At 36.0% G+C, this 13,599-nt stretch overlaps 1 protein-coding gene across 3 annotated transcripts in view; it reads left to right on the top strand.

Annotated features, from left to right (window-relative positions):
- CCDC141 (coiled-coil domain containing 141) overlaps positions 1-13,599 on the top strand; it is a 194,619-nt gene that overhangs the window by 45,258 nt on the left and 135,762 nt on the right. For all 3 annotated transcript variants that reach the window (XM_035304429.3, XM_035304426.3, XM_078327323.1), the window contains exons 3-4: positions 6,851-7,042; positions 10,372-10,480. In XM_035304429.3, the coding sequence (XP_035160320.2) occupies positions 6,851-7,042; positions 10,372-10,480 (301 nt within the window). The remainder of the gene's footprint in view (positions 1-6,850; positions 7,043-10,371; positions 10,481-13,599) is intronic.

The raw sequence follows: 13,599 nt of genomic DNA, 5'->3' as shown, positions 1-13,599 counted from the left end.
TGGAGAGAGGCCACTTGAGGGGACAGGTTAAAGGCAGGAGAACCAGGCTCACTTTAAGTGTTGAAAATCCTATCCTCAGGTTTGCCTGGTTTACATTTCCATAGTACACAAATCTTACGAATTTTCTAAAATAACTCTATAGGCCTGAATAGGAAGTGAGAGAGAGAGACGACTTTGAGGGTGTTATCAAGGATTTTCCCACCATTGGAAAACTGGGAATCATGGCATTCTGGAGAAAGAGGAGGCAAATTTTGGTCTGGTCTAAAAAGACTTCTAGTAACTGTGGAAGGCTCATTTCCAAACGTAAGGAAGTTCCAATTACTCTAGAATCGGTGCTGTGTTAGAACTTTCTAAAGTGGCTTTCAGATTGAAACGTCTTCTCTAACAGGTTGAGAAATAAAATAATTTTCAAGAGAAAGTGAATGAACCCTCTTAGACCTTTCCCACACTTCTACCATAAAGATTAATTGAGCCTCTGCTATGTGCTGGGCATTCTGTGTTTCTCAGTAGAGGTGCTATTTGGTGGGACAATCCTTCAAGCTCCACATGTGACAATTAAAACTGTCTGAGAACCAGTGACAGGTGCTGGAGCTGTAAATGTGAGACAGCTTAGGTCTCTGTGTCTCCTTCACAGACCTGAAATCATTATCATTGGCATGTCGGGGTATGATCCCCTCCAACCTTCTCCATTAGTACCTCACTTGCGTTTGTGTTTCAGGCTGCCTGACTAAGACACCCTGCTCCTTAGGGGAAGAGAAAAGAAAGAAGTAGCCTCCATGGAGGCTCAGCAATGGACAATAAAATAAAATAGTATTTCCCGAGTGCTGACAGCATATGAGCATTACCAGATTTAAAAGGGAGGGCCTGGCCCACAGGATGATGTGGCATGTGGGCAAACATAGAAAGCTGGACCAGTAAAAGAACCACAAGGCCTTCCTAACACCTTTACCAAGGCTGAAGAAGTGTCACAGAGACCCAAGTACTCCATATCAAAAACCTGCCAGGGTGGATTCTGCCTTTGGGTTCAAGATCATGTTATATTTCCAGAATCTCATAGTAGACAAACTAATTGGTCACTGTCCTGAGATTTTGGATTTGGTAGAAATCCCTGTTCTGTAAATCCTGTCTAGTTCTCTCTGTTTGAGTCCATATCTCCTCCAGTATTTCTGCTGGTGTTTGATAGGTCTTGGGAAGCATTGGGCCATTCCTGGCCTCCGATCTCGGCAGCCCAAGAGCGATCTAAAATTCCAAAGAAACTTGAATCAGAAAGTTTTCTACAGATTCCCAAAGCAGAATATCTACTTACGTTCTTGGAGAAAATCCCAAGTATAATTCATACCAAATTAAATCCAGAGGGTTCTGTAAGAATGTTCTGGCCTTGGGTCTGCAATGATTAGGACATTTTGTGGTTCACAGTGGAGGTCATGGGAGAGTCCTAAAGCAATGTTGGAAGCCAGAATCATAGTTCTTTAAATTGCTCTCCCTAAAACCTTTTTATCCTGATTTATAAAGTGTCATTTGAGTGGGAAAATAACAATATTAAGAGGAGCTTATTTTATGTGTTTAACAAGGCTAAGAGGATTCTTTGTAGAAATACTTCCAAAGGCAATTCTGTTAGATATAGAAATGCTCATTTTTGAATTTATTTTAGCCCCTTTGTGCCAAATCTGAGAAATATTACTGGAAAGTTACATGTTTACCTGGTTTTCCCTAAAATGAATTAATATTCTGTTATTTCTTATTCTTCTCTGTATCACTCCCATAGAATTTTCAGATTTCAATCTGGCACAGTGGGTCACACTTGTAATCCCAGCACTTTGGGAGGCCGAGGCGATGGCTCACTTGAGGTCAGAAGTTTGAGACAAGCCTGGCCAACATGGCAAAACTCTGTCTCTACTAAAAATACAAAAATAAGCCAGGCAGGGTGGCACATGCCTGTAATCCAGCTACTTGAAAGGCTGAGGCAGGAAAATAACTTGAACCCGGGAAGCAGAGGTTGCAGTGTGTCAAGATCGAGCCACTACACTCCAGCCTGGGCAACAGAGTGAGACTCTGTCTCATACACAAGAAAAAAGAAAAAAAAAAGAATTTTTAAATTTCATGGAATTTTTATTTTCAGTTCTTACCATACTCTTTGCATTTGAAAAAGTTAGAATTTAAAACCTTTAATATAATATTTTCATCTTATATATTCTTGACCTAACAACATCATAAGTGGAGACTGAGGCCAGGTTAACCTATTTGAATGTTAAAAATTATAAAATGAAAAATATGCACAATACAAAAGTAACCAGCCCTTACGATGGTCTAAAACTTGTCACACAAGAATGAAATGTCCAGTTATTAGGCTCTCAAATAGCTAGGTAAGAAAATATACACTTTTGGTCAAACTCTCCTGGCAATTTAGACACTCAGTTGTCTGTTTATTCTTTTTCTTTTTTTCTTTTTTCAGACAGTCTCTCGCTCTGTGGCCAGGATGGAGTGCAGTGGCACAATCTCAGCTCACTGCAACTTCTGCCTCCCAGGTTCAAGCAATTTTCCTGCCTTAGCCTCCTGAGTAGCTGGGACTACAGGCACCTGCCACCACCCTCAGCTAATTTTTGTATTTTTAGTAAAGATGAGATTTCACCATGTTAACTAGGGTCATCTCAGTCTCTTGACCTCATGATCCACCCACTTTGGCCTCCCGAAGTGCTGGGATTACAGGCATAAGCCACTGTGCCCAACTGTCTGTTTATTCTAAATAGCAAAGAGAACAGAGCTGGCACATACTCATCTATCTGTTAGTGGATGTCCATTGCCATTTCAATCCAATCTGCCTGAGACCTTTTTTGAGTTAGCTATGAAATTATCAGTCTATGATCTAGATTTTTTTTGCTTTGTTGCATTATAAATTTTATTTTTTTCTCTATTAAGTATAAGAGAACCTTGGTGATGTAATACACCAATAAAGGAATTTACATTTGTAAATGTATCTATCGGCTTGATATGGTTTGACTGTGTCCCCACCCAAATCTCATCTTGAATTCCCACATGCTACAGGAGAGAGATATGGGAGGTAATTGAATCATGGGGTCAGGTCTTCCCCATGCTGTTCTCGTGATAGTGAATGCATCTCATGAGATCTGATGGTTTTTTAAATGGAAGTTTCCCTACACAAGCTCTCTTTTTGCTGCCACCAGCCCCTTCAGATGTGACCTGCTCCTCCTTGCCTTCTGCTATGATTGTGAGACTTCTCCAGCCACATGTAACTGTGAGATCTCCATTAAACATCTTTCCTTTGTAAATTCCCCAGTGTTGGGTATGTCTTTATCAGCAACTGTAGACCAAAAGTTGGCAAACTCACTCCCCACAGGCCAAATCTGCTCCACTACCTGTTCTTATGAATAAAGTTTTATTGGCAGACAGCTACAGCCATTTGTATTTGTATTTACATTATCCATGGCTTCTTTTGAGCCACAAGGACAAAGTTGAATACTGTGACATAAGCTATATGACCCACAAAGCCTAAATTGTTACTAAGTGGCCCTTTACATAAAAAATATGCTGACCCCTTTCTAGGACAAGCTAAGGAAATGAATTAAAATAACCAATAACAACCAATTGGTGATCTGATCCCTGTAATTTACAACTTAACTAGGCACCTCCCAGTGCCAGGCACACTGGGAGGCATGCTAAGTTCATCCATTCCTTGGACAAGGAAGGAACTGCTGTGTCCCTTTCATAGATGGGGAGACTAAGACTCAGAGCCCTAGGTCACAGAACCAGCAGGCAGCAGAAGGACCCTCATCGTGGCTCCTTCCTCTCCTCCTCCTCCTCCTCTCCCCACACTGCCCAGCCAGGCCTGGTAGATGAGGCAGGACTGAGTGTAAACAGTGCACAAAGCGGGCAATCAAGGCTCGGGGAGGTAAGGGCAGCTGTCAGAGGCCAGTGGGTGCCTGAAACAAGGGAAACCAGCTGCCTCAGCCATGAGCTCTCCCCCTTGTCCCTGAAGACAGAGGCTTTTTCTGAATTTGGTGACTCAGTGGAAAGCAGCCGGGGCCATTTCTTTCTCCTCAGTTTAAGTTTTTTACTTAAAATTTAATTTACTCTCTTTCTCTAGTTTCCTATCACAAAAACTAAAAAAACTCAGTCTTTTTTCCTTTTATATATATATATATTGAATGCTATAAATGTTTCTTTAAGCACTGCTATTGTGGCATCCTACAAATTTTGATACATCATATTTCCATTTTCTCATTTAGTTCAAAATATTTTTATTTCCTTTGAGACTTCTTTGACCCAAGTGTTATTTAAAAGGAGTTGTTTAATATCCAAATATTGTGGTATTTTCAGCTATATTTCTGTTACTTACATTTAGCTTAATTCTTTTGTGTCTGAGAATATATTTGTATGATTTCTGTTATTAAAAATTTGATAAGGTATGTTTTACGGTCCAGGATATGGCCTATCTTATGAATGTTCCATGTAAGCTTGAGAGGAACATGTGTTCTCCATTGTTGGAGGAATTATTTTATAAATGCCAATTAGATAAAGTTAACTGATGGTGCTGCTCAGTTCATCTATATCCTTAATCATTTTCGGCCTGCTGGATATATTGATTATTGATAGAGGGATGTTGACATCTGTATTATAACATATTTATCTATTTCTCCATGTAGTTCTATTAGTTTTGCCTCATGTATTTTGACTCTCTGTTGTTAGGCTCATACACATTTAGAATTCTTATGCCTTCTTGTAGACTGATTCCTTCATAATTTTATAATACCTATCTTAATCTCAAACAATATTTCTTGCTCTAAAATATTCTCTGTCTAGAATTAACATAGCTACTCCAGCTTTCTTTAGATTACTGTTAGCATGGTACATCTTTCTTCCTTCATTATTTTTTTTCATCCAGCTTTATTGAGGTATAATTGACAAATTGTGTACACCTAAGTTTTACAATATGATGTTTTGAGGTATGTATGCATTGCAAAATAATTAACACATGTTAAATTAATTGAGCTAATTAACATCAATCACCTCACATTGCTACTCCAATTCATTTACTTTTAATGCATCTCTGCCTTTATATTTGAGTAGGTTTTTTGTAGACAATATATAGTTGAGTCTTATTCCTGTCTACTCTGATAGTCTCTGTTGAACCCAGGAATGGTTGAGCAAGGGCATCTAAAACTATCTCAAAGCTTTTCTAACATTTTTAAGTCACCTTTTTCTTGCTTCAGCCTTTTTTTTTTTTTTTTTGGTTGCTTTATATCTTTGACTAGTTTCCAGAGTTCTAATAAAATTAAGACAGTTTTTGCTTTCTGTTTTTGATGTTTCTCTATAGGAATAGTTACTGGAGCTACCTACTCTGCCATTTTATTTGACATCTGTCAGCTATTTTAATATTTTATTGGCTTTTCAATTAATCTCCTTTAAAAAATTCAATTCTAGTATTTTAATCTAATCTGCTAATTTCTGATTTTGTATTTAGTCAGTTTATCCCCCTTATTTTGTTGCTTTATTTATTTTTTTAATAATTTAGACCTGGATGTAGAGATAACTTATTTTCTTTCTTTAAAAGCAAAGTTGTCTAATACTATGTATTTTATCTGAGCATAAGGTTAGCCGTATACTCAAGGTTTTTAAATGTAGTAGCCTTATTATTATTTTTAAAGACACTATAATTGTAGTTTTTATTCTCTATTTGTTTGATGTAAGACTGGTTATATTTACTTGAAATATTTCAGTGCCATAGATATGAAAGTTTATGAGTGCCTTTACTGTGGCTTGCACTGTTTACCATTATAAACGCCATTTTTAAGCTCCAGTGATTTTTGTTTTGATTCTAATTTGTTCAATATTATAGTCCTGCTTTCTCTTGTCTGTGTTGTCGTGATATATCTCATTTCTTTATTTCCAAAAAATATTTCTTTTTAGGGATACTCTAGCAAACACAAATTGGTTGAATTTTGTTGCCTTTTTTTCTCACTCTGATAGTGTTTATCTTTTTGTTTAAAAGGTTAACTCATCCACATTTTTGTGTTAATTGATTTTTAATTATTTTGTTGTCACTATGTGTCTGTGTGTGTATCTTTATGAACCTGCTCTTATTTCTTTTATTTTCTTTGTTGTATTTTTCTTTATCACATTTTAAGTTTATTTTTATGTTGATATTTCAGAATTTATTCATAATATTTTAGTCTATATATTGTTTAAAAATTATGCCTTTATTTTGGTGCCAACTTCAAGAATTATGTGGAACTTATTGAATCCTCCTATCCCTGAATGAGACAATTATGTGAGCACATGTTCCTTTTTATTTTTCATATTTTGTCCAAACAGTACATAATGTTGGTTATGCATATCTCAATTTTTAAATTATGACGATTCTGTTTTAAAAATGTACTCGTAATGTTTGCATTAAGCATCACAGTCATGTTAACAACTAATGACAATTATTTACAATAAACAGTAAGCTTTACTGGGCTTGTTTGTCACAACTTTTATTCTTGATCACACTTCTAGGTGTGTTCTTATCACTTTTCTTATTTTTTTGGAAATATGAGATTAACATAATATTCTGTACCTCATGGGAATACAGACATGTATCTTTGCTAGATGTCAGCAATGTTTGGACAGTGTTTAAATGTGAATGCTTTTGGCCTGGCCATCCTCCCTGGTTCACCTCAATCCTGATCGCTCCTTCCTTCCTGTTTGATATAGTTTCTTGCATAACAGTTTGTGTTTATAAATTCTCTTTCCTAGACCCCATACAATTTTTAATATCCAAGTGTTTAAAATGTGATTCTGTGTTCTTACATTGAGTTAACACCCTGGCTTATGCCTTTTCTCTTGGACTTAGGCTTTGGAAGATCGGGTGTGGGAACTCTTGAAGGAGGCAGACAAGACAGCTGAAGAGAACAAGGATCAGAGTCAGGTCTATGATGCCATGGCTGAGACTCTGGGTGAAGCATGGGCTGCCCTGGTCTCCATGCTTGAAAGAAGAACGGATCTCCTTAGGTTGACTTCTGAATTTTTTGAAAATGCTTTAGAGGTTTGTGCTTTAAAAAACTTCCCCCTTCCCCCAATCAGAGCAAATGAATAGCACTCCTGAAAATGTTTGTTTTTCCACAAATAGACATTGGAATCAGTTAAAAAATATTGGCAGAATAACCAAGACATACATACACAATATATTTATTTTTTGATTGTCAAAAGTAAATTTATTACTATTTTAGGAGTAGGTCTTCAAACAAAAACAAAGTACAGTTAATTAATTAAAATGTGGTAAAATATTAAGTAATAATAGGAACTCTCATAAGTTATTATGATTTATTTCCCTATATATAGAAGGTAGTAATATAGTTACTAAATCAAATAATTACCCTGATTGTAGGATTACTAAGGACTGCTGGTCTAGAGTGTTATTTTTGGCTAAAAGTTGGACAATAAAATTTCCTTTTGCTGCCTGTGTTTTAAAAAAGCAATTATAGAATATTCCATAGATGATTTGACTCATAAATGTAACATTTTATGAGTACTTTCCTAAGGCATATAGTTGATTTTCCATAGTTTGAACACCTTAAAATACAAGAGAAGGAAAAAGTCCTTCTGGCCCTAAGAAGGCCATATCTCATATCTCCTTGTGATTTTTCTCGAATTCTACAATTTTTTGAGGTCTCTAATTTCAAAATGTGAGTTTCAAAGAATATTATCAAAAGAGGTGTTATATTTGGTATAAGGCCATTATTGGAAATTTCACTTTTAACTTCTCTGCCAAGTGGCAGCCCATTCATTTTGATGTGAGAGTGCTGCTTCCTTATGATAAAGCACTAGATGTGAAAAATATGACATTTTTTAAACTAAAATTTCAGGGCTTAAATTCAAAGTAATGAAGGAAAGAAGATTAGTAATAGAACCTAAAAATTGGAGTAGGCAATCTCATGCATCATGAACTTGTTTAAAAGCAAAAGGGAGGGATAAAAACCTTATTATAATTTTCAAGGCTTGTTTTTCACAATTTGAACACTGAAGTTCAACTAATTTCAGAGACCATCTTGGAAGAAGTTTCATACACAAACCTTCTTTCCTGAAAGGAAATAAGACAGCTGAAATACACCTACAGAGGCCAAATTATAGATACATCTGATTCATTCTATCTCAGTAAGTAGGGAATAGGTTTCAGCTGTCCTTGAAACTCAGCTCTTCTGAGCCCAGGAAATTTTTTTTTCTAGCATTAGAGCAATATTTGTTTCTCACTGTGTTTTAGAGTTAATACTAGCTTATTTTCTCCATAATAAATTACTTTCAGATGTAGCATGAAATAAAAGGAAATAGTAGGCCAAGCCATAATTCAACCCAACACTCTTATTCTTACACTTGTGTGAGCTTTTATTGGATCTAGTGAAAAGATTAATTATTTCTTTTATTATCCTGTTTCCAATTTTGTGGATCACTTCATACTAAACTGAAGACAAACTCCTATATACTCCTTATGCCCCCTTTGTATGCCAAAGCCATATTTAAGAGTGGAAAAAAGAAACTACGATAAAAGTAAACAGAGCTTTAGGGAAGCTTTTTCTGAGTAAAGTGTTGTTTGCTTATTGGTTTGTTTATTTATTTTTAATTTTATAACAAGATGAAATATAAATATAAGTTAAACAGTGACCCTGGAACTTTTTGTAATGTTCTGCAGGGCACAAACCAACCACCTACTAGGGATGTTTTTTCCCTTTTGAAATTCTCTTTAAATAATATTTTTTAAATCAGTTATTAGAAATTGAGTGAATTAGAGATGTAAATGATATGGATATGACCCCCTTTTATTGAATTATGTATATGCAGGAGTTCTTGAGAAATGCAAAATGACTAATGATTTCATGGCTGATCATTATTACAGGATGATTTCAGGCTTACAGACATAACTGTCAGTTGGGTTATTCTCACCTTGAACACTGTGCTGTAATTTAGGAACACTGCCCCTGAGTGGCAGCAGCAGATGTCCATCAGGTTGTTCTAATAGGATGTCAGAGGCCTTCCTTGCATTTCCAAAACATGTCCCATGCTCTTCAGTCTCTCATCATTCTGTTTCATTTATAATTGGATTTCATATGGCTGTTGTGATAATCAAACTACAGTAGATTATGTTAATCAAATAGTTACATTAAAATATGAAGAATCCCCAAATTCAAAGATGGTAGTTTGGAGAAGACTTTAAAAAGAAGATACATACCATGGTAATCCTCTGTGTCTTTGACACTAATACTTTTGCTTAATTAGTTTATTCTAAACCCAATCCAAAGGTGAATATATTAAAATGCTCATATAAACTGTAATAATTACTGTTGAAACTTAGTGCTAAAACAAATCAGCTATTTGTCTACCATTACAGACATACTGTGATAGGATAACCAAATATATTTTGCCATCTTCTAAAATTTGTTTCAAAGATTATTTCCCTGAGCATTTTAACATCAAGTTAATCATCTCTCTTAACCTCTCACTTTCTCTATGGAGAAAAAGAAAGAGAGAGACCAGTTATATTCCTCATCATTTAGAGTGTGAAATTGCTATGCATTTTCCTTGAAACAGAGAAGAAATTTCTCACTTGTCATTCTTGGTCCATCTAATCTTATTTTATTTATAGATGTAATGCATACAAATTATTGATGAAAATGCAAACAGAAATTCAAATTATAGACTCAAATATTAAAATTTTACCTCCTTTCACTCATCCTTAATTTCATTTCTTCTCATTAAGTCACCATTTGGTATGTATTTTTTTGACACCACTTTCTATACAAATATATATATTTTTCTTTGTATAAAATACAGGATTAGACTACATATTATTTGGAAACTTGCATATTTCACTGCTAAGTTCAGTTATAGATTGAAAAAATAACTAAAACCTTCTCTCTTAGTGAGTTCTTAAGCTATATTTACTTGCAAATGTGTAGGTTACTTTTTAGTTAACCTTTTCTTGGTTTCCCTTAGCTAACTTTCTGCTTATTCTTAACAAAGTGTCTTAGAATATTGAAAGTGACTAGATACATAGGACACTATAATTTTGGTTGAAAAATTTAATAGGCATTTGGACAGTAAACAGGTTGGTTTATTTCAACATACATAATTAGGTATGAAAGGAGAAGAAAGTTCTTACCAATAGCACTTTGTAAATTGACTACATGTAGACACACACACACTCACACAAACACTCTAAGCCAACACATACTCACAAAAACACATGCATACAAACATACAAACTTGCACAAACACATACATCCTCAGTCGGGCTACAAATTTATGAAAAATATCTACAGGTAACTAACAATGGTACATTAATTTTTATACAAATGTCTTTCCTCTGTATTTCTATTGCAGTTTGCTATTAAAATAGACCAAGCTGAAGATTTCCTCCAGAATACTCATGAGTTTGAGAATGCTGAGTCCTTAAAATCACTTCTTCAGCTTCATGAACATCATACTAAAGGCAAGAAATACGTTTATTTTTCACATAAGTGTTTAGAGATTTTAAAAGATATTAATATGGGCTGGGTGCGGTGGCTCACACCTGTAATCCCAGCACTTTGGGAAGCTGAGGTGGATGGATCACAAGGTCAAGAGATTGAGACCATCCTGGTCAACATTGTGAAACCCTGTCTCTACTAAAAATACAAAAAATTAGCTGGACATGGTGGCGCGTGCCTGTAGTTCCAGCTATTTGGGAGGCGGAGGCAGGAGAATTGCCTGAACCCAGGAGGCAGAGGTTGTGGTGAGCTGAGATCACGCCATTGCACTCCAGCCTGGGTAACAAGAGCGAAACTCCGTCTCAAAAAAAAAAAAAAGATGTTAATATGAGAATGCTTATGTATGACAGTGTAGCTTTAATTTATTTGTGTATACCTCAACTTGTTCTCTAAGAAAAGTTAAACAAAGCTTCATTTTTAGTCATCTTGTGAAAGAAATAACTAGCTGTAAATATTCTGAGAGCATGGTAGAAGACGTGCCTCCAGGAGATTCTGTTGTTTGGTCTGCTAAAGTTTAGCTCCCGAGTACAGAGGCCATTTCTACCTTGTTCATCCCTTTACCTTCAGCATCTAGCAAGGTGCCTGGCCACATGGTAGAGCCTCAAGAAATATCTCTTAGTTGAATAAATTACTGAATTCAGTGAATGTTCCTTTTAAGGGTCAATGAATACAGGTCATTCTTTAAAAAGTAGGTCTGGATAAACAAAATTCCTCTTTCACTAGTGCGGTTAAAAAAAATAGTGAATGTTTCCAGATGAAAATCTAACAAAACACTCTACAAAAAAGATTTTCAATTCCCTCTGAACAACTAAAAAGATAGTCTAGTTGTTAACCAACAATTTGTATGCCAAAGCCTTTCTATAAGAATTTGGTGTGGGCCAGGAGCGAAGTCGGGAAGGCATTTGTGGAAGAGTAGTAGTTATCTGTCATCTTTTGCTGTGGAAGGAGGTTAGATATATAGATAGAAACAACCATTACTTTTGTTCCTAATATGTCTTCTAATTTTACTGCCAAATAGAACTGGGTCTGAATAGAAAGCTTCCTGAATTCATTTGTCACAGTTCTAACTTGACTTCTAGCTACACCGGCCTGTCATTCTGGACTGGACCAAAAGGTGTTTTAAAGTCACAAATAGATTTTGTGTTTATATTACCCTTCAAAAGACTCTAGATAATAGATCATTATGATAAATTACTTATCACAACTTTCTAAAACTCAAAGATTAAAGGACTCAATCTTTCCTATGTAAATTCTTATGAGATCCTACCAAATACATATATATAATTTCCACTGATTGTTGTCCTATAGGACCTATCACTAACAGGGATTATAAACAGCATCAAAAGTTTGTACTTTTAAGCAGCAGTTGCCCATTATTATACAGTAGTCGTAATCTATCTAGGTCCAGAGGAAATGAGTAGAATCACATGAAATCCCTGATAAGAGACTGGAAGGTAACAGATAGGTTCTGTGGTCTTAATTCAGTCTTCTTCCGACCAACATGATCATCACACAGCAGTTTTACCTCCGGAAACCTGACAGGGTTAGATGCTATTGTTGAAAAGTTTCAATACTGAGGCAATCAAATGAAAGCAGTCTCCAGAGGGACTGGGGGCTTGTAGAAGCAGGGGTTTTTCTATAAATACTTGGGAATGGAGCTGGCAGGGGGAACGTAGCCTTAATGCTGTTTTGTTTTTGCTACTGCTGTTGGCTCCTTCAAAGTTCCTAGGATCTGTGGCACTGTGGGCCAGTTTACATGAGGCCCGTGCTGCTTTGCTCGCACTTCTCTGGCATCTAGCTGACAGTGAGACTGATGTCTTGCTTTTCAGGGATCAGCCTTCGAGAGTCCAGTGGGCCTCCTTAGTCCAAAGAGCTATATAAAAATTCTAGTGGAAGACAGGAAACATAGTTTATTTTTGTAATGAAAAAATATTCTACCATCTTGGTAGCATATTTATTGTGAGAGTTTGTGCCCTTCTGTGTAATACTTGAAACACAGAGATGACAGAACTGTGGTCAGGATACCTCGTTCCCAGTTCATGTGCCCAGTGGTGGCTTCAAAAGTTTTTGTTTTCATAAAACAAACAAACAAAAAAATGGGAGTTGATGCCATTTATTAACCAACTAATTCAATGGGATATGATTAAGATTAGCTGATTTGAAATGCATAGTTGAGGGTGAAATTCTGATTGTTTTAGTTAAGGGCTTCATATCTATTATCTTTAAATTTAAGGAAATAAAATATGTCTGTAAGTGCAGCTAGCCATTCCAGTAAGTTTCTGAGATGTTGATCAGTTGAGTAGTACAAAACATGAGTGTTAGGATGACAAAAGCTGGAAAAACTATAGTCACACTTACCCCTAATAGTCACTTTATTTCAATTAGCTTCACCTATGCTTTCTCCTTATTCAGCAATGCTAAGGTTCCCTTAGATGTAAAAAACTTACTCTGTAACATTGTGGAAGTCAGAACCAGGTTGATGTTTCTGCCTCCCAGAATGTTTCAGAACAAGTTGGTTCCCTCCACCTCATAATAATCCTTGCTTGAAACAGAAAGAATAATATACCCTCTCCAGGCTTCTCTCTTTTGAGTTAAACTTACTTACTTAGTTAAAGTTTTTTTCTGGCAAATATGGTTTCCAGATTACTTACTGGCCTAGTTGCCCTCAATCCAAGAACATATAATTAAACACTGTTTTCTGAACCCATAACCAGGTGAGAAACCCAGGGCCATGTGTCATGGTAGTACATGGCTCTTTTTCTCAGGAAGCCAGCAGTTTAGCAGGACATGTACACACTTGGTGACTCCCTCTGTACTTTCTGTGGGTACTTCAGTACATCACTTCACACACTGTGTGGTAATCATTTATTTTCTTATTAGTCTTCATCATTAGCTTGTGAGACCCTAGATCTCCAAAGCTGAGAATAGTATCCAACCCAAAGTATATTTGTTGGGTGTTATTTGCACATAATTCCATTGTAGAACATGGCAGCACGATGCAAAAGTGAGCAACAAATGAGGTCTAAAGGGACATTAAAGAGAAGAAAAAGCTCCCAAGAAGGACAACTGTACCGTCTTGTTT

The sequence above is a fragment of the Callithrix jacchus genome, chromosome 6 (genome assembly GCF_049354715.1).
Source record: "Callithrix jacchus isolate 240 chromosome 6, calJac240_pri, whole genome shotgun sequence".
Lineage (NCBI taxonomy): Eukaryota > Metazoa > Chordata > Mammalia > Primates > Cebidae > Callithrix > Callithrix jacchus.
The sequence above is the reverse complement of the archived record's forward strand: the minus strand, read 5'-3'. Positions and strand labels throughout refer to the sequence as shown.